This window comes from Oryza sativa, chromosome 3, assembly GCF_034140825.1.
Source record: "Oryza sativa Japonica Group chromosome 3, ASM3414082v1".
Lineage (NCBI taxonomy): Eukaryota > Viridiplantae > Streptophyta > Magnoliopsida > Poales > Poaceae > Oryza > Oryza sativa.
Genome location: NC_089037.1, coordinates 35,407,756 through 35,431,008, shown reverse-complemented (window position 1 = coordinate 35,431,008; position 23,253 = coordinate 35,407,756). Strand labels below are relative to the sequence as shown.

General features: G+C 42.8%; 4 protein-coding genes across 9 annotated transcripts; 2 read left to right on the top strand and 2 right to left on the bottom strand.

Annotated features, from left to right (window-relative positions):
* Positions 1-754: 754 nt before the first annotated feature.
* Positions 755-3,190, bottom strand: LOC4334599 (dof zinc finger protein DOF2.4). Of its 2 annotated transcripts, none has more exons than XM_015773320.3 (2): positions 2,716-3,190; positions 755-2,421 (listed from the first exon to the last, which is right to left on the bottom strand). In XM_015773320.3, the coding sequence occupies exons 1-2, from the start codon at positions 2,770-2,772 to the stop codon at positions 1,234-1,236; spliced, it is 1,245 nt and encodes a 414-aa protein (XP_015628806.1). In that variant the 5' UTR covers positions 2,773-3,190; the 3' UTR covers positions 755-1,233. The 2 variants fall into 2 exon arrangements, with proteins under 2 accessions (XP_015628806.1, XP_015628807.1); XM_015773321.3 differs by having other exon boundaries at positions 755-2,415; positions 2,716-3,048.
* A 3,979-nt stretch (positions 3,191-7,169) lies between these two features.
* On the bottom strand, positions 7,170-11,513 carry LOC4334598 (heat shock cognate 70 kDa protein 2). Its single transcript, XM_015775881.3, has 2 exons — positions 11,164-11,513; positions 7,170-9,105 (listed from the first exon to the last, which is right to left on the bottom strand). The coding sequence occupies exons 1-2, from the start codon at positions 11,378-11,380 to the stop codon at positions 7,373-7,375; spliced, it is 1,950 nt and encodes a 649-aa protein (XP_015631367.1). The 5' UTR covers positions 11,381-11,513; the 3' UTR covers positions 7,170-7,372.
* Positions 11,514-13,448: 1,935 nt separating this feature from the next.
* Positions 13,449-18,484, top strand: LOC4334597 (uncharacterized). 3 transcript variants are annotated; one of them, XM_015776228.3, is made up of 7 exons: positions 13,449-13,716; positions 14,331-14,780; positions 15,617-15,762; positions 15,939-16,034; positions 16,489-16,745; positions 17,062-17,282; positions 17,558-18,484. In XM_015776228.3, the coding sequence occupies exons 2-7, from the start codon at positions 14,445-14,447 to the stop codon at positions 17,924-17,926; spliced, it is 1,425 nt and encodes a 474-aa protein (XP_015631714.1). In that variant the 5' UTR covers positions 13,449-13,716; positions 14,331-14,444; the 3' UTR covers positions 17,927-18,484. The 3 variants fall into 3 exon arrangements, with proteins under 3 accessions (XP_015631714.1, XP_015631715.1, XP_015631718.1); XM_015776229.3 differs by having other exon boundaries at positions 13,449-13,720; XM_015776232.3 differs by having other exon boundaries at positions 13,449-13,761.
* Positions 18,485-19,383: 899 nt separating this feature from the next.
* Positions 19,384-22,707, top strand: LOC4334596 (zinc finger protein GIS2). 3 transcript variants are annotated; one of them, XM_015776233.3, is made up of 4 exons: positions 19,384-19,808; positions 20,008-20,244; positions 21,614-21,703; positions 21,903-22,707. In XM_015776233.3, the coding sequence occupies exons 1-4, from the start codon at positions 19,762-19,764 to the stop codon at positions 22,408-22,410; spliced, it is 882 nt and encodes a 293-aa protein (XP_015631719.1). In that variant the 5' UTR covers positions 19,384-19,761; the 3' UTR covers positions 22,411-22,707. The 3 variants fall into 3 exon arrangements, with proteins under 3 accessions (XP_015631719.1, XP_015631720.1, XP_025879829.1); XM_015776234.3 differs by having other exon boundaries at positions 19,984-20,244; XM_026024044.2 differs by lacking the exon at positions 21,614-21,703.
* The last annotated feature ends 546 nt before the right edge of the window (positions 22,708-23,253 follow it).

The following is a 23,253-nucleotide window of genomic DNA, read 5'->3' as shown; positions in this document are numbered from 1 at the left end:
TATGGATCCCTCATGCTCCATTCTTTGCGTTGGTTATAGTTGAGCCGCATTTGCAAAGATTCATCTGGATAGCTAAAGGAACACATACATTATATTCAACATGTGTCTGCATAATATAATAGTTGCATGGATGATGTCTTGTGTTCAGTACTTGCAAATATATGTGTGAATATTCGATGTTGGTTATTCATCAAAGTACTGTATGCGTATGCCGGCGAGAGTGGGTGCAGAAGATGATTAGCAAAGGATCATTCTTGTATGCATGACCTAGCTAGCTAGCTAGCTTAATTTGTGTGTTAACAAGTACTACAAATGGAGTCTATGTGCACCTATATATATGTATAGATGCACATATCATCTAGTCTCCACAAGACACTGAAAGTGATCATGGTTTCCTAAATGTGCATAATCTCTTCTCTTTTTTTTGGCAAATGTTTGCAGAATTGGAGCATTGCCAATCACGACCTTATTCATTCTGAAATGATAAAGTGTGTAATTCAATGCAACATCATCACTGATGTGTGTGCATGTTTGGAAACTTCTTCTCAACGATGCATATACATTAATAATACTTTGGTGAAGTAAAAAACATCGCATACATGCATGCATTATTATATGCATTACATCAAGTAACCGACAACCATATATCAAAATGCAATTCAGCTAGCTCACACATATGAAGAGATTGCATGCATCATTATATATATGTGGACCAAATTAAATTAACTAACTCCCATTGAGTACTCTCGTAGTCTTGTAGATAAATATATATCACCTTAATTCCACCATGAACACATTGCACCAATCTAGTAAACCTTACCTAGCAACAGCATATATAGCAAGTTTACAACACATATTGAAAATGGAGAACAATATAGAGAGGAGAAATATAATCCCACCATCTTATACGCGACAAGTACAAGAACCAACAAGAGAAGCAGAAAGAGATAAGAACAGCGAGAGGAAAAACTCAAAAGCAAAAACTAGCATCGCCTAGCATTTCTCTAGACAAATTGGGTTTGAAGCAGCTCGATCGATCACGAACAATATATATGGAGATATATATCAATGCAGCCCTAATCTTGTACTTGCACCACACACAACTCCTTAATTCTCCTTTGATCTTTCTCAGAGAAGCCATGACTAAAATTAAGCTTCAGGGCTCGTTAGGGTTCTACCTCTTTTGCAGCATTGATCCATTCCATCATCCATTTCGCCGGCAAATGCGTCGTGTCACAGTATGTTCCCCGACGACGACGAGTTGAATCCGGAGAGATCAGCCCATCCGCCGCCGCTGCCGCCGCCTCCCGGAGCGACACCGGCGCCGCTGCCGCCGGTGGCGCCGTCTCCATTGCCGCCGGGTCCCGCGCCGTTGCCACCGCCCCAGAATTGGAGGTTGCCGGGGAGGCCCAAGAACTCCCTCGGCGAGCTGTTCATCGCCGCGGACTGAGCGTTGCTGTCCTCCATCTTGACGGATGCGAGCTGCGTGATCAGGCCCGACGAGCCGGGCACCTTGGTGCCGGCCAGCAACTGGCCGGCGAAGCCGGCGGCGTCGGCGGCGGCCTCCGCGTCGAACGGGTAAATGCCGGACATTGGCGGCGGCATGGCGTCGTTGCGGCTCAAGAAGGGGAATTGCTGTATCTGCGGGAGGCGCCACTGCTCTAGCCCGATGGCGGCGGCGGCGGCGGCGCCGCCGCCGAGCTGGTAGTCGACGGGATCCAGCGAGCTCAATCCGGGAAACCCTAGCCTGGACGCACCGGAGCTGTAGTGATCGCCGCCGCCGAGCGGGTGGTGCAACGAGGCCAGGAACGGCAGCTGCGCCTGCGGCGGCATCATCGCCGCGGCCGCCGCGGCGCTGCTGCTGCCACCCGTGGCGGTCGACGATGTGGACGACGACGTGCCGCCGGTGGCGGAGGCCGAGCCGGCGGCCGACGTCGACGAGGACGACTTGGACGACTTGGTGCGCTTGTTGCGGCGGCACCCGCCGCCGACGGGGACGTTGCGGAGCGCTCCGCCGCGCGTCCAGTAGCGGCGGCACGTCTTGCAGAAGTGGCGCGGCTGCGAGAGCGAGTAGTTGTTGAAGTAGCAGAACTTGGTGTTGGTGGACTCGCAGCGCGGGCACTTGAGCCCCGGCTCCGGCTGCGGGATCTTCGCCAGCCGAGCCCGTTCCGTCATCGAGCCCGGCCGCACCGCCGTGCCGCCGGTCGGGCCGCCGCCGCCACCGCCGCCGCCGCTCGCCGCGACGGCCGCTGCTACCATGTCAGGCCGAGGCGCCATGAGGCCGCCGTGATGCGGCGGCATCGGCGGCAGCTGGTGGTGGTGGTGGTGGTGGTGGTGGTGCGCGTCCACTCCACCTCCGCCGCCGCCGCCGCCGCCGCCGTTGCCGCCACTTGGAAGCTGACCGTGGTGAGCTTGCTGTTGCTGAAAGCACCACCATTAATTCCAAATCAAACACGTACACACATGCACCAAAGAAAGAGAATTAAAGGCGACGAGAAATCAAGATCACAAACTAAAAGACGAGACGGTATATTCAACAAGAGATCGATTTAATTCTCAAAAGAGCGTAGGAATATTTCCTCAGCGCATTTTATTTGGTTTTGCTTTTTTCATGAAGAAGCCATACATACATACATATATGGCCATCATCCTACATAAAAAAGAAAGAAAGGAGAGAGCAAAAAAAGATCTTGGCCAAGCAAGAAAAAATTTCACCTGCTGGTTCCAATTGGGTGGATCAAGATAGACGGCCGGAACCGAAGAAAAGACCATGGTATAGAATTGATTTCTTTTGATCTTTTCCTACTTGGGGCCTTCTTTTTTGGGTTTTGTTTGTTCCTCTCCTCTCTTCTTTGTGAGATAAGGGTATATAGCTGCTTTAGGCCCAGGATCATGCAAGGATGGGGAGGCGGATCGATAAAAGGCGGCGAATAACACACCCACTAGCAAGCTGGAAATTGTGTGTGAGCTCTATCTAATCTAGCTGAGCTGAGCTGCTTGTGAGAAGAGAGAAACTATATCACTACTACTACTACTCTGGCCTGCGTGGTGATGAGTTAGCTGGTACAAAGAGAGGAGGAGGAGGAGGAGGAGAATGAAGAGAGGAGGGAAGCTAGAGAAAGGGAAAGAGATTGGGGTGAGAGGGAATGAAAGGGAGAGGGAATAAAAGGGAGAAGGGGGGCTTGCCACCCCTTTATTTTCCTTTATTTTTTTGTGTCTTAGTGGTGTGCTTGCATTATATATATTGGGTTGTGAAACATATGCATGGGAGGAGTTGAATGGTGAAGAGTGATGTTTCCTTAGCTCATAAGCATGTGTGTGTGTGTGTGTGATGCATGGATATATAATGGATGTGGCATGGCTAGCCAGCTAGCTAGGGATCAGTATGAGAGATCATCAGAGAATGGGGTTTTATGCAGGGAGAAAGCTGATGAAAACCCTAGATTTCTAGGAGAAGGAGAGGTGGCCTTGGCTGCTAGCTGCATGCACTGTTTATTGGAAGTCTCTGCTGGATTTGTTTGTTTGCTGTTCTAGCTTGGCTGGTTATTAGTTAATTATCAACCAGCTGATCTATATATCTATCTTGGTGTTTAACAGTACTGGATCAGGCAGAGCTAGCTAGAGGTTATCAAAATGATGTGAGCTAGCAGCTACAGGTGTCTAGGGGTGGCATTCTAGTGTGTATTTTGCAGGGTGTTCAACTTTATGTCCATTTTGATGAAAGAGATAAATCAGTAAAGCTGGTCTTGCTAGTTTTAGTCCTCTTGGACTCTTTGGCCAGTGGTGCAGCAGGTTGTGGTGTAGAATTCTCCTTCTCCTTCTTTCTCTAAACAAAGTTTATACTGCTAAGTACTACTAATTAACAAGTATATAGTATATGGCTAGCTATAGCTAGCTGACGTACAGTAGTCTCATGTGGTAATATATATGAGTAGGTAATTAGCTTTATGTGCATATAGATATATGCATGTTAATTGAATTCTTTGGTCTGTATTCACAATATATATATAATACTACATGGTTATTAATTTCATCCAAGTCTTTCTAGCTCCTGTAGCTTGACATGTCTGTGTGCAGAATATGTGATACTGGTAGTTCAGTGTGCAAGTACTGGGAAACTTCAGGACATGCATCAATTCATGGCCTCATGGATGATAGGCTACATAGATGAATAGATCTATGCAAGCTTTGTTGCCTTTTGTTCTTTTTTTTCCTCCCTCCTCCACATTGTACAAACTAAGCAAACATGGCATTTGAATACACTAACGATCGTAAAGCTTTACACATTTGAATTGTGCAAGATCTGAAAAGATCACAGTCCATATTCTTATTCTGTTCTGGTCGTCCGATAACTAAAATTTAACTGACTTTCATGCATGGCATTCCCTTAATATAATACATGGGCAGAATCTTTCCTGTCAAATATTCTGCTTTTGCCACCACAATATCACATATACTGATTATTTTTCTGCAAATGATGAGAGAACAAATGCAAGCTAGCTAGGATCAGTGCTCATTAGCGCTTATAATTAGGTTATTATTATTCTCCCTAGTTTAGATAGGTAGCTAGCTACCGGTTAACTTAATCGAGCAGAATAGACCCCACTTTTCCTTGTCCATGACTGATTAGAGAGATTGGACAGAAGATAACAATTTTGATTAACAATAGGATCTAACTAGTGTGCCCAGCTCATGTACCGATGAGCTCTCATTCAGACATTCAGTCATATGGGGATCGATGAGAAATCAGATACAGAGACAAATTAACTAGCTAGATAGAGTAGTACGTAGTTGTACAAGTGATTGATCGATCAGACATGGAGGACTCCAAAAGATTCAGGTAATGCGTTCCAGAGTGCAGCTGATTGGAGCATGATGTATAAGCGGCTACCATCTAGTGCTGCCCCATTTACAGTATACACACTGCTAGCTAGATATCTGTGTGTCCTTGCTCGCTACCTGATAAACTAGGGTGTCAAATTATTTTATATTAAATTTGTTGATCTATGGAGTCAAATTTCTCAATCATGTCTGCAAACCCTTCATTGTTCATGCATGTATATTCAATCCGGATTAACTAGTATAGTAAACTGCATATATTTTGAAGGTGCCACACCTGCAGCTGTATATTTATGCTATAAGGTTCTTATGCTGTTTATGTTCAAAATGTCGACAGGAAAGTTCAGATGGGCGATGTTGCTTGGCTATACTCAAGTAATCTTTCATCATTCGACTTTGTGGCGAATTGCTTTAGCAGTTAAGATTCTGCTCCGCTTTTGCTTCCTCTGATAATTTGTATCATTGTGTGCGCACTACTGCAACTGCTCATTTCTGCTTTGGAGATTGTACGTGGCGCAGTGAAGCCTCAACACTGACAAAATAATTAACCCATTAGATAAGGTCTGGATTCCTCTTGGACCGAGAGAACAGCATCACCTTTTGTTAAAAACATGACCCTTGAGGTATTAATTTAGAAGGAATTCTAGATAGTATCATGGAATCATCAGTGGCAGGTAATTAACTAACTTAATTAGCTCACGAACATGTAAGCTCGCTAGAATCACCGAAACTCTATGTAAAGAAAAGGAATTGTAATTTCATCTTACTTGACTGTGTATACACAGCATATGTCGAAGATGTAAATCATTTTTATTATAAAAAATATATATCTCAATCTCAAAGTCGATCTTGCCGGTTTGCATGGGCAGCTAGCCATCCTGCCATCCATGTCGAACATGTGGAACTCTAGAACACACATACAAGTGATTGAGGCACAGGCTGATGGGCTGATCAGCAAGTGCTCAAAATGGAGGAATTTTACGTCAATCAGGCATACGTCAGGACTGGATTTCCAACTGCCGGTGAAAAGCGCAACCCCAGAATGCCGATAAAGTGATAAACGCTCGCCCTGCTTTTGTTTCCTTTATTTTCTCCTTTTTAATACTGACAGTCCATCACACTGTTCTCTGCTGCAGTCTGCAGAACAAGTGCAGTATTGCTACTGGTGCTGAATTGCAGATGAAATCAATATTGAGCAGTTAGATTGTGTAGCGAATTGGTAATATTCTTTAGGATAATAGAAGTTCTCGCTCATCAATGAAGGCATCTAAGCCTCTACACCGGCTGATATCAGGGCAGATACAAGCCTAACGCAGCTAGGGCTTTAGACGCAGGCTTCCTCTATAACCATGTTTATATCCTCTGAATTCACCACTGAAAAATAGAAAAAAACCTACAATTTATTAGCAGAGCTCCAGGTGAGCATTAGGCTTTGGTAATTTCTGGCTTTGTACCTGGCTGATATGATGGTCATCATGAATGTACAGTGATGTTTAGTATTAACTTTCTAACTTGCTCCTGGTAGTACAAGCCAGAGATCACCTGAGCAAATCATGTGTTGGGAACACAGGATTAAAGAGGTGAGGTGATGCACGTAATGATGATTAAGGCAGAGATACCGGGTGTGGGTTCTTTGGGCGGGTAGGACCAGGGAGTGGTCGCTTTGGCCTGCATTATTATTGCTTATGACTCATTGGGCCTGCTGATTAAAGCGAAAGACGCAGCAGTATAGTCCCTCGTAGTGTGTATGTCCCCAGCGAGATCACATTGTGTGACTTTCCTTTTCTTCTCCCGACATCGCAGGATGTGAGCGAGATTCCGGGACATGCAACACATGTACTAGTAATCCGAGCTTTATCGTCGGACTAATCCGAGAACCTTTAGGTTTATCGTCGGTCGAGCTAAGCTGAGTACACAGCTTAACCAACCTGCGTGAGTGCGTGACGACTGACGATGATAATTGCATCGCAACAGCAACGGGGGCAGCATGTTTGGAGCCAGGGGTTAATTAATCACAGCGGCACGGCACTAAGTAACAAGACATATAGGACTATCAAGGATAGCATTAGCTAGCAGCATTATGAAAAGCACAGGCCTGGTCTAGCTATTACATGTGTTTCCACCCCGGTTCAAGATAAACTGGACAGTGGAACACTCTCATCAACAGATCAGCAAATAACGCTGTTTCACTAACAAAACATTTAAAACATTTAAAGCATATTAAACATTTAAAACATATTTAAGTAACCGGGGGCCAAACCCACCTAGCATAATCAATTGCAATTGTAATACAGCAGTAAAACAAAAGGGGTAATTCTGCCGCGGCCACCTGGTAAAAACTGAAACATCATCACATTACTGAATGTCTGTTCGAATCTGAGACTAGAAGTCCAAACTCAAGCATCAGGTGATAATAAGTCTTTAGTTAACAGAAAGTACGAGTAGCCCAAGTGGTATGATTGCCAACTGGGATTTGAAAACAAAAGGTGTATGATCAATATTTTTCTCATCACATATACGAAGGTGTATTGATTTAGTCGACCTCCTCAATCTTAGGGCCAGCACCACTCCCACCAGCAGCCGGAGCATCATCGTCCATTCCACCACCCATGTCGGCACCAGCACCCTGGTACATCTTGGCAATAATTGGGTTGCACAGGCCCTCCAGCTCCTTCATCTTGTCTTCGAACTCTTCAACCTCAGCGAGCTGGTTGTTGTCCAGCCACTGGATCGCCTGCTCGACCGCGTCCTCAATCTTTTTCTTGTCGTCAGCTGGCAGCTTGGAAGCAATCTTCTCGTCTTGGATAGTGTTCCTCATGTTGTAAGCATAGTTCTCCAGGGAATTCTTGGCGTCAACTTTCTTTTTGTGCTCTTCATCCTCGGACTTGTACTTCTCGGCGTCCTGAACCATCTTCTCTATCTCCTCTTTGCTCAGCCTTCCCTTGTCATTTGTGATGGTTATCTTGTTCTTCTGGCCAGTTGTCTTGTCTTCGGCAGACACATTCAGGATACCGTTGGCATCAATGTCAAAGCAGACAGTGATCTGAGGGACTCCCCTAGGGGCAGGAGGGATTCCAGACAGCTCAAATTTGCCAAGGAGATTGTTGTCCCTGGTCCGTGTCCTCTCACCCTCATAGACCTGAATCAACACACCAGGCTGGTTATCGGAGTAGGTGGAGAAGACCTGCTCCTTCTTGGTAGGAATGGTGGTGTTCCTTGGGATGAGCACTGTCATCACACCTCCCGCTGTCTCGAGACCAAGAGACAGTGGAGTCACATCAAGGAGAAGAAGATCCTGCACCTTCTCGTTCCCCTCTCCACTAAGGATAGCAGCCTGGACGGCAGCACCGTATGCCACAGCTTCATCAGGGTTAATGCTCTTGCAGAGTTCCTTCCCATTGAAGAAATCCTGCAGAAGCTGCTGAACCCTAGGGATTCTAGTTGAACCACCAACAAGGACAACATCATGGACAGTGCTCTTGTCCATCTTTGCATCCCTCAGGCACTTCTCCACAGGCTCCATACATTTCCTGAAGAGGTCCATGTTAAGCTCCTCAAACCTGGCTCTGGTGATGGTGGAATAGAAATCAACACCCTCAAAGAGGGAATCAATTTCAATAGTAGTTTGGGCAGTGGAGGAGAGGGTCCTCTTTGCCCTTTCACATGATGTTCTGAGCCTCCTCAAAGCCCTGGGGTTCCCGCTGATATCCTTCTTATGCTTTCTCTTGAACTCTTGGACAAAGTGGTTCACCAGGCGGTTGTCAAAGTCCTCCCCACCAAGGTGAGTGTCACCAGCTGTTGCTTTCACCTCAAAAATACCCTCCTCAATGGTAAGGAGGGAGACATCAAAAGTACCACCACCAAGGTCAAAAATGAGCACGTTCTTCTCACCAACACTAGTCGCCTTCTTGTCAAGACCATAAGCAATTGCAGCAGCTGTTGGCTCATTGATGATACGCATAACATTAAGACCCGCAATAACACCTGCATCTTTAGTTGCCTGCCTCTGGGAATCATTGAAGTATGCAGGAACAGTGACAACAGCATTCTTCACAGTTGACCCTAGGTAAGCTTCAGCGATCTCACGCATCTTGATAAGAACCATGGATGAAATTTCTTCGGCAGAGAATTGCTTCTCCTCACCCTTGTACTGCACTACAATCATAGGCTTATCCCCTGGGCCAGGAATAACCTTGTAAGGCCACATCTTGATATCGCTCTGGACAGAGGCATCAGAAAACCGTCTGCCGATAAGACGCTTGGCATCTGCAAAGTGAAAGATGTATTCAGAAATCTCAATTGGATATATTGGCATTAATCAAGAAAAGGTAATTGTTAACATGAATAGAAGATAAAGAAGTTAAGATAATAAAGATGATTGCAAAATATTATTCATGTCCTTGCTTTGAGTTGGACGAGAAAAGATAGTGAACCATTATAGTAGCGGACGAAAGAGACTGCTAATCTTATTGTTCATCACAAAGGTTTTGCCTGTTTTGCATTTATCAGCTAGATTTTTTTCAAAACAGGAAAGAAGCACAAGTTCAAGAACATCACAGCTGCTGAATGAAGCTGCAATGATCATAACAATTACAGCTCGCAAACAAGAAATCGTCAAGTAAAAAGTGTTGGTGGAATAGTTTTAAATCTAACAACATGCAAGATAACATTATCTGAATTCAATAAAAAGTCTAGTTTAAAACTTTATAGATAAATTAAAAATAAGCCAATTGTGACTATCCTGGTTTTCATGGTAATAGTAGCCTACTTTAATCAGCAGGTACCTTAAAATAGAGAATTAAAACAACAAATAAAAAATTAAATAATACCAACAAAAGCAAATAACCAAACAATACAAACAAAAGCAGATATCCTAAATTATTTCTCAAGAACAGTATTTACTTTCAATACACCAGCCTGCTTTCATAACAATTCTAATTTATGAGCAATAAAACGTTGAAAATTGAGGGTATAAGCATAAATGCGAAAATATACAACGTTTATTGGCGCTTTTACAAACACATAATATAGCTTAAGGTGTATGGGTGAAACTTAATTATATTTAATGCCCGGACATTTGCAAGTAATGTACTAACTAAATTCCTGTGGATCAAAACAGGTTGTGCAATGGCGTCAGTTACTTTTGGGAAATAAACCTGTTGAATAACAATCTTCAGCATATGCAGAAACTAAAATGTATATATAGCCTACTTACATGAGAAAAGAAAGTATAATCAAGAGCAATGAGAAACAGAGCAGCAAAAAATAATCTAATATAATTTATAGCTGTGCAATAATCAATTTAAACAAAGAAAAAACAGATACATTCCAAGCGGCTGGATCCATTCCAAGTGGCTGGCTGTTGGTAGTGAGCAACTGAGCATAGCAAACCATTCAATAAAGCATGAAGAGAACTATTGAATATGACGAGTTGCACACCTAATACAGAATGGATTACTAAGATAATTGACATGCAGCTTTTCAGTCACAAAAGGACAGTTTGACTCTCATTTATCAGGAATAACAGCCAACTTTAGTTCCATTTTTTTGACATCCTAAGCATGATTCAGAAAGCACTTTCATGTAAAGGCCTCTCTGTTTCATTAATTCTAATTCACACTAGGCCCTAACAGCACCATAGCAATGCAATGTAAAAATAAGTGCAAGTTGCCACACGCCGACTGATTCAATCTTTCCCTTCCATAACATCAACATATGCAAATAGCAGTTCAGTCCAAAAGTGACAGCACAATTTTATAGGGAGACAAAGAAAGAACGTACATGAAAGAACTGTACATGATTACAAACAACTGATTCTTCTATCCAACAGTTCTGATTGAAACTAGAGTGATTATTTTCTACCGGCAAGTTCCTACGTGGCCAACAAATCAACAACACAGAGCCATAGAAATTAATCGACTATGCTCCTGCTATATAGATCTACCTTGTACTGAATATATTCAGACGTCACTATGAAATTATATAATAATGATGGTGATAAAATCAGTGGTGTAATCTTAAAAAATTTCAGCGCGTGCTCTTCCCCAGCCCAACGAAAAAACTGTGATACCAAATCACCAGTCGTTTTCTGTTAAAAACATCGCCTATTTTCACCTACAATATCATAATGCAGATCTTATTCCGCCTACCGGCTAGTACATCAAGCATTGCGTCTCTCGCATTGGAGCAGTGCTAAACATGTACTAGACTTGACGGATCTAGCAAATCGGGCATCACATTACGCGAAACACAGATCACACATCTAGTCGCAACAGTACACAGATCGAATCAGAAACAGGGCAAAAGCGTCGTGGCGTTACTCACCGAAGACGGTGTTGATGGGGTTCATGGCGACCTGGTTCTTGGCGGCATCCCCGATGAGGCGCTCGGTGTCCGTGAACCCGACGTAGGAGGGGGTGGTGCGGTTCCCCTGGTCGTTGGCGATGATCTCGACGCGGTCGTGCTGCCACACCCCCACGCACGAGTAGGTCGTCCCGAGGTCGATGCCGATCGCTGGCCCCTCCCCCTTGGTCGGCGCCATGGCTCCTCCTCCCGCTCGCGGGTCGCGGCGGCGGCGCGAGGAACGAGTGAACGAGGAGAGAGAGAGAGGAGGCTAGGGTTTCCGCGGATGCGGGAGGAGGAGTGGAGGAGAGGAGGCGAGTGCGGCTGCGGCCTCCGTGTGCGGCGGCGAGGCGGTGCTTTTATAGTGGCGGGCACGGTCGGCCTCTTCCCCTCCCGGAATCGCGGGGGCGTGGCCCATCCAGGCCCAGTTCGTACATTAAACTATTGTTACTGCAAGTTGGGCCCCCACAGGTCAAATGTCCATGTAGTAGGAGTAGGAGTACTCCATTTTTCACGCGTATCGAGCATGGTTTCTCTCTCTGCAGGTGGGGTCCCAGTTGGGCTCCCACAGGTCAAGTGTCGATGTAGTAGGTGTATTTTTCACGCGTATCGAGCATGGTTTCTCTCTGCAGGTGGGGTCCCGAACATTCGTGTACACCAGTGGGTCCCACGTACAGCCTCTGAGAGGTGATCTTTCGTTATGTGTGGCGGACTTGTGGGAACGAGTCGTTTGGTCAGGGAGTGGGTGCCAATATTTGGGGAAGAAGTTTCTACGGACAGAGGCTTTTTTGTGGACAGGATCAGTAATATGCGCATAAAGCACTCTTTGATGTCGCTACAACCATTTGATCGCGTTCGAAGGGTTTGGATTAACCGGACGACTCACGCAGCTTGAGTTATCACACAACAACTGAACAATGCTGGTATGGATCATCCAATAAGCTATGTTGGGGTTACAGTCAAAGTTCCAAAGGTCTTCGGACCCATCAGCTGCCCTAAAAAGAATAAGCCAAAGTTAAATTTTAAATTTAAATTTTAAGATCTTTTTAACATAGTTTCTTTTTCAACATACTCCCTCTGTTTCAAGTTATTTACGTTTTGATTTAGTCAAAGTCAAACTGCTTTAAATTTGACTAAATTTGTAGAAAAAAGTAGTAACATTTTTAATCCAAGACAAATTTACTATGAAAATATATTTAATTATTGATTTGATGAAACTAAGTTAGTATTATAAATATTACTATATTTGTCTACAAACTTAGTCAAACTTAAAACAGTTTGTCTTTGACTGAAGTCAAAATGTCTTAAAACCTGAAAAGGATGGAGTATCTTTTAAATCGCTAAGAATGCATATAAAAAAGTTTTACATGCAGTTTTTTTTAATAGACGTTGTGGCTTATAGTCACCTTCTGCGTAATCAATGAAACCCTTTGGCTAGTGTCGTGTCACGTGACTGGTTATTAGAGGCTACCAATGATACGGACGATACTAGCAAGAGTTGGAAGTAGGGAAGTTTAATGCATCGATGTCTTGGGATTCGTAACGCCAATATTTTCAACGGTATGGTGTGCTCATTTTCTTCATGTATAAATTAGGGTGGTTTGAAGTGCGAAAGGTAAAATATTGGTTAAATGATTATCAAAACAAGACAATGATAATAAAGTAACTAAAATGAAATGTACTCGCTTTCCTTTTATTTGTTAAGATGGTGGTTTGACGATCGTTCGTGCAGGTACAACTACATATCACATATCTAGGCTATATTATTTGGGTTGGACCAAGTTAGTGTTTGGTACATTGGCATTTTTTCTTTGGAATTGTGAGATTTTTTTCGAAAAATTTCCAACCGATTTCTAATAGATAGTAGTTTATGTTTATGAGAAAAAAATTCAAATTCATTTATGTTTTAAAAAATTTCAAAAAAATATATCTCCCTATTCCTAAAAATAGGACAAAAGCAAATACTTTTCACCGGTTTCACGCTAAGCATCTAATGTCTCGGAGCCTCATCGGTTACCCATATTCACTAATAAATCAAAACTAATAAATCAAAACAGCTTATCAAGAATAAAAATCATTTTAGAAGTAAAACTTTTATATATCTATCCATCAATACTAATAAAAATAGGTTAAAAATATCTAAAAATCAACTACGAAATCAAATTTAAAAAATTTAATTTACTTATTGGGTGCTCTCGATTATTTTCCCCGTCAGTTGACAGGCAGAGACAGAGACAAGGAGGAGGTCGTGCGAGACCGCGAGAGGCGTGTGCGCCGTGCGCGTGTCCTCTGCCCCTTCCCTTCTCCCCATCTCGCCTCGCTCCCTTCCCTTCTCTTGCCCACCGCCACCGCCCCGCACCCACCCACCTCTGCCTAGATCCGTCTCCACCATCGATCTCCCTCCCATCCCCGGATGCGCAAGGTGGAAGGCAAGATCGAACCCTAACCGGCGACGGAGGAGGAGCGGCTCCACCACCACCACCTCGAAGGAGTTGACAGGCGGGGGATGGATTCTGCAGCGTGATTTCATTTGTGGTTGGTACGGAAGCCCTAATGCAGCATGCTTGGATTGCTCGTAGGGTAATTTGTTGTTTGAGCAACCAATCTAATTTGTCCTGTCCAATCCATCCTGCTATTTGTGGGTTTTGTTGGATTGCTCTCATACCAGCTTGTTTCCCAAAATTTTGGGGGAAAGTACATAACCTGCTTTGGGTCGGGTTTCCGACGATTAGTGGGAGATACTCTGATTGTGTTTGATTAGTAGCTAGGTGCCATATTGTTTGGACTTGGTGGTAGTATAGATGGAGATTTTTCGTCATAAATTGGGAGAACTGGATAATTAGAGTCCCCCTATGTTGCTTGGATCATTTTTAGTATTATTATTGTTTTTGCTGGGAGATTTATATGTATGATAGTGCTGGACCGTATGCTTCCATTGTAGCTAGATAAAGATCAGTTATAGAACCAAGAGAAGTGACATTCATATCAGACAATATATCCATATCTCATTTCACCATATAGTTAGGAATAGTCAATGAAGACTGTTCTGTTTGCTGGTTTGATTCTTAAAAAGTTAGTATCAGTATTTTTTTTGTTTACTTTTCTAACACCTCATGCTGATGGGATTCACTTCTTGTTTGTTTTTTCAGCTCCATTTCCTGCTGGTTCGATGCAACTGCTTTGTAACTGTTGATTGATGTGGTGATACATTTCAAAACCAGGGATTAGATTCTGTTTATGCCTATGCTTCATAAATCATAACGATGGCCAGTTCAAGCAAAAACTTCCAGTCATCAAGCAAACCAGGCAGTGACAGGAAGTACCAGGGTGCATTGGTTGCTTCTCCAGCAAAAGCCATTTCACCCAAGACAGTCAAGCAGATCGTGCCAGGAAAACATTTAATCTTGAGCGGGGAGTCTACAAGTCATCTGGCATCTTTTTTGGTAAAGGTTATTGCCTTGGAAGTAGTAAGAAGATTTTCAAAAGCAAGATGCCCTTTTATATGGAATTCTATTCAAGCATTGCAAGTTCTTGGGTACCCTCCATTTAGGTGGATTCAACAGTGGGCGCCACTCAAATTTATTGTGCAAGGCATTCAGGTTGTTTTACCTCTCGGTCCTTCAAGGCCTTAACTCTCTTTTTTTAGATAATGGAAGTAAAGACCTTGATTCTCTTGATTTCCTAGATACACACAATTATTTTTCTTCTATCAGCTTGTGCTTTTGAAAATTGCTTGCTTAAATGAGATATATTTCTCTTGTTGCCTCTCAACTAAGTAGCAATTACCAATAAGAACTGTCACTTATGTTGATTGTAGCATTTTATATTCCACTTTTGACACTTCTGGTTGCAACCATAACATGCACCAGGTTCAGATGCAAGCCACACACTCTGTCCACTTAATCATGCTCAACCTGGACTTAAATTTTCACGGAGAAATGAATATAGGTCCAGCACTATTATTCTTCACATAGGCTTTTAGGCTGCTATAATTTTCTTTTCACCATTACTATATTCTTTGCTGACAGCAACACTAGACCATTGTATTACAGGTTTTTACATATGAACGATTCCATTTGGCTTGGAGTTTGTTTTGGCATAGGTTATCTATTTATCATGCATGTTGGGCTTTTTGAAGCATGTTCTGGGCTTCCACTTAGTTAAAGATTAAGAAACTAGAAATGACCATGTCTTACAATTTCTTGCGACGTATGTTAGCTACTTACTGAGTTAACATAGTGAATCCCAGATCAATTCATGTGAATAATATGATGGATATGTCCATCTATGCTAGACTAAACCTGCTTCAATCCTCGTTTTGAACATGGTTGTGGGTTTTTACTAGTTTGATGAATTGGTGCACTGTGACACTTCTGCTATGCTGTTTCACTTGTTTCTTTAATAATTTCTTTCTGAATATTTTTCTCCTATACAGAAATTATCGACACCACTGTTGTTTCTTTCTGTCACAACAACATTATGTGACCGGTCCTCTAAGCGCAATGATGAATTGGGTAGCAATACAGAAGCTCCTGATGTACCTTCTGAATCAGATGAAACAGCATCAACTTCTGGTATAAGGTTGGTTAAGACTAAAGAAAGAAATACTAGAAGTATCTCTTAGCTGAGGAATGTGTTGCTAGCTTCTTTTCATTGAATCATAGCGTTCTAGTTCTGACCATATCACATCACAATAATGAAATAAACTTACGGAAAGAGGGCTAAATTTTCATCTAGTGTTTTATTTCTTGTTTTAGGGATGTTGCTGATGGCACAAAGGATACCGAGCCAGATAACTGGCTCATATCACTGTTCAAGGAACTTGAGAAACAAGGCATCACTTTGCCTGAAAGGTAAATCTAAAAGTTTGTTTGTTTTTATGAACGATACATTTCTATATGTATCAATTATTCCCATCCAGGGTGCAGGATTAAAAAAATACAACATCTTGAAATGGATTTTCTAATGCAGCTCTTGTTATTGTGATGTATCCAGTACTAAAAGTGCCAACTTACATATAAGAGTGGGAAGTGCACAGATGTGTACAGAAGTGTGATATAGGTCAAATAAAGCTTTATATATTTTGAATTTCATGAGTTGTATCTTGTGGGTATAGCTGAGGGTTTCAGGCTATGTAAGCCTAGTTTGGTGTATGAGCTGGTGTTGAGCTTATTTGCATTGAGCTTAGTGTTCAAACATGTCTTTCTGTGCGATTCTGAAGTCTTGTTATAGTTGTATATACACACCAGTGCCCTGAGCTGCAAAAATGACATATAGCTGAGAGAATTTACCTTATGGACATTTCAGGTTCAATGAGGATGAACTACGCAGATTTTACATTGCAGCCAATGGTGACTTTTCAAGTTTGCTCTCTTCAGTTAAGAAGACAATTCGTTGGAGGGAAACCTTCCATATACTTACATTGCACGAACTCGAGAAGTGGTCCCATTTAGTTTTTTGGCATGGATTCGATACTATGCTTCGGCCCTGTTTAATAGTCCGTCTTGGTCTTGCATGCTCTAGTCTAGCCCCTTCTGATAGACCTCGGTTTGGGCAAGCAGTAGGTAACTTCTCAGCCTGCTCTATACACCCATTCATTTATGTCCTAGATTGTCTTCATGTGATAGTTTTTATCATCTTTGAACTGGGAAGGAACATATAGTGTGGGAAATTGCTTTGTTGCTTGCAGTAAGATATTTTCTTTTTCAATAAATATGGTTCATCTAGCAAGATACTGTCCATCAGCAGTTAGTTTGACAGAAAGAAGGCCATCTTTCTTTAACAACATTGTCTATCCAAGTTTTGAGCAGATAATAGGATTCTGTCCGGCTGATTTACCAAGAGGATCACTAATAGTAATCTCTAACATTTTCTTTTCAGTTTCTCAAATCGACAATGGTATTGTATACTTGACCAACAAAGAAGATCCGAGAATAACTGTTTTGCTGGATTGTCATGGGATTTCTCCATTCAGATTTCCAATGCAAATGATGAGGTCGTTTATCACTATAGTTCAAGAAAACTATCCAAATCGTCTTGGGGTACTATTTATTGTGCGTCTTCCTCCTGTTGTCAGAGTAATTGCGCAGACTCTTATTCAGGTAACTTTCTCCACCTACATGTCATCTCAATAACTATTTAACTGTCCCCACTGACCACAAATGAACAAGAGCATGTCCCACAGACATTTGTTAGGGGGGGCATAGTTCATTCATGAGCACAATTGCTTGAGTTTTGACTACTTGGACTATCTGCCTAAACAAGGATGGCTACAAATCAGAACTAGCATTAGTTATGACTGTGAGATGACAAACAATTGTGTCCTGCTTCCTCACCACATCTAATGTTACTTATATGTTCTTTCTAATCTACCTAGGTTCTGAAACCATCCACAAAGCAGAAGTTGCGTTTTGAGGGAGAATCATATAAGAAGACATTAGCCGAGTTCTTGCAGATTGTGCCAACTTTTCTTGGTGGCAAATGCAGCTGCCCGCAATGTGAGAAGCCGCGTAATATTTCAGTAATACAGGCAGGGGAAGGCAGCAAGAGCCAACCTCGCCAGATAACCATTGATGATGGATCACCTGTCGCAAGCATGAACTTTGATGAGGCGGAGCTTCCATCTCCTTATAGCTGCGAGAATGCCATAAGGGCTGCCATCATTGGTGTTCTAATGCTGTGGGTCTTCATTGCATTTCTCGCTGGGATGAACGACCCAGAGTCCATCTCGTCCCATGCCCCCTAAAGGGCCTTGCATTTTTTTGCCATGTCAACCAGGATCCACAGAACCACCTGAGCTGTCAGTTGTCTTCCATTTGCATCTGTGGTTGCTAGAGGCGTTTTTCATAGCAGATTTTCGTGGTCTGTACTATGTGCGCCACATGCTAAAGCATCAAAAGAGTATCTTCGAGTCGCTCACTGGGAGGTCATATGAGGTGTGCGATTCAGCATTACCTTGAAATAGTCAGTTAGAACAAGACAATTCCTTGTTTTGTTTTGGTGCCATCTTAGTATATATAGTAGTATTAGTTTGTCTGTAAGTTTGCCGACTTGTCAGTTTATCGTGGGTGGCTATATAGTATCTAGAAGATGGTTCTTACACTTAATACTTCCTGGAAAATTCTACGAACGCTACTTGAAAACTGGAATTTCTCATCTGAGAAGCCAGGTCCCTGTGCTATGTATGGGTGAACGGAGAATCCAGTCTGGTGCTGAACTACTAATGAATGAATGCACGTGCTTGTCGAACTCCTAAATAATATCTTTTTTAAATAAAATCTTTCTACATATGATTTTCTTGTAATCTGTTCTAAATCTATTTTTAACATTATAATAGTTATTTGTTTATTTGTACCTTAAATAATTATCACGTATCCTTGGGCTATTCAGATATTCAGCTCAAGAACACGGCCGTCAGATCATGTGTGGACGGTCACGATTACCAAGAAGCTTAAGGTTCCGTTGGTTTATTTTGGGACGGAGGAAGTAGTCGTATAGACTCTTGTATAACTCGCCAGTGTCCTTGTTCTAAAATGTCAAATATTTAGGATCCTTATCATCAAAGTTTTTGATCGAATTTTGTTCTAAAATGTCAAATATTTAGGATCCGGAAAAATATTTTGGGAAGGAGAGTATAAAAATATAAACACTTTACTTTATCATATATCCAAACTTTTTAAGAACCTGTTTGATAACTTACATAAATAAAATGAGATGCATATCATTTCTCGCAATATAGCTGGGCAGTTGTAAAAATTGATACAGTCGAAGTCAAACAGCCGGTGATGAAACTAGGTATATGGATAACAACATAGGAATGTTCGCTGTCGATGGATTGTGTGAGCAAGCCAATGGTAAGGTATAGTTTCCCGCGGTAGCATTTCCTTTTAATTGGTATTATTTGCTCAATCCAACACACTCCAATTGAACAGCTAGGTTGTCCGGTGTAGAAAATGTTACAAGAAAGCACCGCCGAACCTCCCAATGCTTAAAAGTCAACATAGTCATATATTTAAAAACGAAATAAGTAATTATTTTTTATTTGAAATGATATTATAGCCCACTTACTCTGTAATAAAAGTAGAGGGATTTTACTCTACTACTCCCATACAGTATATGTAGTGAAAGGTTTTTTCACCAATTGTACCACAGACAAATCCAAACCAACTTTAAAGTTGGGTTGAGTGAAAGTGGCAAAGGAGCAATTTCCTCGAACCCTACCCTAACGCCATTCCCCACCCCAGCAGCAGCAGCAGCAGACGCCAGTCACCTCGCAATCTCACGCGGTCACCCGCCGCATGACCGCGGCTCGATAGCGCCGCCGCCTCGCCGCCGGGCGTCCTCCTCCCCGGCGCCACCGCGTCGGCCTCCCTCCCCTCCCCTCCCCTCCCCTCCCCTCCCCGAGCGCCCACCGCGTCGACCTCCAACCCCCGGGCCCCCACACCGCGTCCTCTTCGAGATCCGCATCCGCCCCCGCCGCCGCCTCTTGTCCTCTTCCCCGGCCGCCGCTGTTCCTCGATCCTGATTTGCTGGTGGCCGGCCGCCGGCGGAGCAGCCCGGAAGGTCTACGGCGCGCCGGCGATGTCGCCCAGCACCCTCGCTGCGTCGACCAGTATGAAATGGAGCAGGTCAGTTTCGAACCCAAAAAATTGTAATCCATTTCATGAGCCGGCATGGACAGATTAGGGATCCATTTGGAATTCGATTGATGTTTCTCCTGTCGAATTAATTCATCCAGTTTCGTCCCGATTTGATTTACTAATAGCAATTCGTTTCCATTTTATTTATTTATTTGTGGTTCAGCTGAATCCCCAAGCCTCACTTTAGGTCTGCCGCTGTTACAATGAGTCCATCAAGGAGCAGGAGCAACAGCAGGAGCAGAAGCAGAAGCAGAAGCGGGAGCAAGAGCAAGAGCAAGAGCAAGAGCAGGAGTCGCAGCAGGAGCAGGAGCCGAAGCCGAAGCCCTCGGCGAGAAAGGCTGCGTAGTGAGCGTGTATCACGTCGCAGCCGCAGCCGCAGCCGTAGCCGTAGCCCAATTCGTAGAAGAGAACATCGCGGCCACAGGTGTGTCTCCAAATCTTGCTTGCAAGTGATGCTACATTGAGTTGTATATTTGCGTAGTTCTAGGAGCAGATGCCGGAGTAGGGTAGCTAAAGGCTTCATCTCTATTGCGAAGCTCAAATACCATGTAGATTACCCTGCTAAGTTCTAAAAAATTAGGAACTAAAAACCCACTTGTGTAAAATTATACTAGCCCAGCCCTAGGTGAGAGCTAAATCTGGCTCCGCCCCTGCACGGGGTGTTTATATTACCTGAATGGTACATCCAATAATAACATTGAGTTCACACAATTTTTGTTTGCCTCCATTATTGTGTTCATTGTCTGCTCTTCACTACATTTTGGTCATGGACATACGTTAGCTCCATTGAGGGAAATGGATTGTTAACCAAAATTTGGCTTGTGGTCAACTGGTCACGGAGGTGTTAGGATAATTGCATGGCAAATGTATGGTAGGGTTGGCGAAAAGCCCAGAGGAAGAAAGAGAAACATGTTAATTTATTTAGTTGTTCTGCCAATCCCCCAGACTTGACCCACCTCAACCCCCAAGGTATTATAAAGCTTGTTTCAGGGTTCAGTCCTATTAAGCTATAACTATGAAGTAAGTTTAAACTTATTAAAGCATAATATCTTTGAACTGCTGGTTCAATGATCCAACCATTATTCAGACCTATTAGACGTTGAATTGGTCATGTAACCAGTTTTTAGAATCTGTGGTATGGATTCTGGAGGGGCCTTTACTGTTTCCATCAACAAATATAGCATGAAAAAAAATCTAAATGGTAGGGCTTAACTAGTGGGATAAATGTTGAGAAATTTTAAGAAAAAAAACTATTATTCATCAGGGCCTGACGTTGTCATCTGTAGTTCTCTGGTACAAATTTGAGAAACAAGGCTAACTCAGTATCAGGAAGTATGGAATGTAATAACCGCAACTCTGTTACAATGCCTTAACAGCGCCCTCACTGAACTGTGTTATATTTGTGATAACTAGCACATTATTGAAAGTATTTCAAATCAGACAATGCTATTCTGAAGCAAATGCAATGATGTTTTCCCCCATCAGTATGAGCCCTTGGCAGTTGTCCCACTACATGTATTATGTATAATGGTGTGCACTTGTAATCCATGATCCACTTTTCAAATTCCAATCACATTAAAGACCTGAGCACAAATTTACTTAGTGCAGATACACCATGTATATCCACTAGAAAGTGTCAATTACTCGTGTCATTTATAAATCTATGCTCTCAATTAAGAAGACACATGCCCTTTGAATCTAGTTATGCCAAATGTGTTTTTTTTTCTGTATATTGGAGTACAATCTGTCGAACCCTCAAGGGAATAACCATGTTAATATGAATAATTTTCCAGGGATCTTATATGCAAGAATTGCAGGAGGCCTGGTCACTTTGCTAGGGATTGCCAATCTACTGCTACATGCAACAGATGCAATCTTCCAGGGTAAAATGAGATGAAACACTCACTTAATGTAGCTGCATCTGCTTCATTTTGGGGGGAATCTAGATGTTGTTATCATTAAGTGTTTCGGGCCTAGTACTGTTAACTTGCTCTTGTGTTCCATTTTCTGCTGCCATCTTTTAGTCTTGGAAATATATTGAAGAAAGTGCGCTAACTTCTTTTTGGGCGTTATTTTAAACAGACACTTCGCAGCAGAATGCACTTCTGAAACTGTTTGTTGGAACTGCAAGCAGTCTGGCCACATTGCTACCGAATGCAAGAATGACGCCCTGTGTCACACCTGCAGCAAGACAGGTCATCTGGCACGTGATTGCCCAAGTTCAGGATCTAGTAAGCTATGCAACAAATGTTTTAAGCCAGGCCACATTGCTGTTGACTGCACCAACGAGCGGGCTTGCAACAACTGTCGTCAGCCTGGGCACATAGCTCGGGAGTGCACGAACGAGCCTGTTTGCAACCTGTGCAATGTCTCTGGGCATCTTGCTCGGAACTGTCAAAAAACGACCATTTCTTCAGAGATACAGGGCGGCCCTTTCCGTGACATTACCTGCCGCTTGTGTGGCAAGCCAGGGCACATCAGCCGCAACTGCATGACAACCATGATCTGTGGCACCTGCGGTGGGAGGGGTCATATGTCATATGAGTGCCCATCTGCAAGGATGTTTGATCGTGGGCTCCGCAGGTTCTGATGACAGCCATCCATACGCACTGCTGGTTCTGATGCTCGGAATTTCGCATTGTTCCATTGATTCTGCTTAGATAGCTTGCTTGACTATACCGAAACGGTTCTTTTATACCTTTTGCTCTCTGGGAGTTGAGGAATGATTCTGTAGGATGTATTTGGGTGAAACTTTTGCTTGTGTTAATCAGGGTGTTGTAGCCTTTCGTGGGGGAACAAAATGATGTATCTTCCCAAGAGAGACATCCAGAAAAACTGCTTTGGTAGACCAGGCCATATCAAGTATTGTGCATGACTGTTTGAGCTATTTGACTCCTCCAAGCTTGCTCCTCCCCACTGACTGTTGCGTCGAGTTGTCCTCATTGTTCTGTATTCTCATATTATCTTCCTGGAAGAAAAGTTGACGAGTGAGATCAGGATAATCAGATTATGACAGTTCTCTGATGGTCTTTGCCTTTAGGCTGATTTGGTTAAGGAAAAAAAGCTCACATCTTCCTAAAAACATTGCGTTTGCCCAAAGAAAATTTATAGTTCATATTTGCATATTTTGATTATGTGTTTTGTATTTTTTTTAAACCTTTTCCAGTTCATATTTTGATTATGTTTTATTTTTTTGTCTTTTCCCAATTTTTATGCATTTGCCCAAAGAAAATTTACACTTCATATTTAGATTATTATTATTTTCTGCATTTTGCCAAAGAAAATTAGCACTTCATATTTTGATTATGTTTTTATTTTGTCCCACAAGCGCATTTTCCCAAAATCACACATCATATTTTCCCACAAGTGAATTTGCCCAAGAGGTTATCTTTTAATTTAGTCCCACAAGTGCATTTGGCCAAAGCCAAAGTCA

Coding starts and splice junctions, on each gene's coding strand:
- LOC4334598 (XM_015775881.3), bottom strand. CDS start 11,380: ATGGCGCCGACCAAGGGGGAGGGGCCAGCGATCGGCATCGACCTCGGG. Junction 9,106..11,163: donor CCCCATCAACACCGTCTTCG/GTGAGTAACGCC, acceptor TTCACTTTGCAG/ATGCCAAGCGTCTTATCGGC.
- LOC4334597 (XM_015776228.3), top strand. CDS start 14,445: ATGGCCAGTTCAAGCAAAAACTTCCAGTCATCAAGCAAACCAGGCAGT. Junction 16,035..16,488: donor GGCATCACTTTGCCTGAAAG/GTAAATCTAAAA, acceptor TGGACATTTCAG/GTTCAATGAGGATGAACTAC. Junction 16,746..17,061: donor TCGGTTTGGGCAAGCAGTAG/GTAACTTCTCAG, acceptor TTTTCTTTTCAG/TTTCTCAAATCGACAATGGT.
- LOC4334596 (XM_015776233.3), top strand. CDS start 19,762: ATGTCGCCCAGCACCCTCGCTGCGTCGACCAGTATGAAATGGAGCAG. Junction 19,809..20,007: donor ACCAGTATGAAATGGAGCAG/GTCAGTTTCGAA, acceptor GCCTCACTTTAG/GTCTGCCGCTGTTACAATGA. Junction 20,245..21,613: donor AGAGAACATCGCGGCCACAG/GTGTGTCTCCAA, acceptor ATAATTTTCCAG/GGATCTTATATGCAAGAATT.
- LOC4334599 (XM_015773320.3), bottom strand. CDS start 2,772: ATGGTCTTTTCTTCGGTTCCGGCCGTCTATCTTGATCCACCCAATTGG. Junction 2,422..2,715: donor CACCCAATTGGAACCAGCAG/GTGAAATTTTTT, acceptor TGGTGCTTTCAG/CAACAGCAAGCTCACCACGG.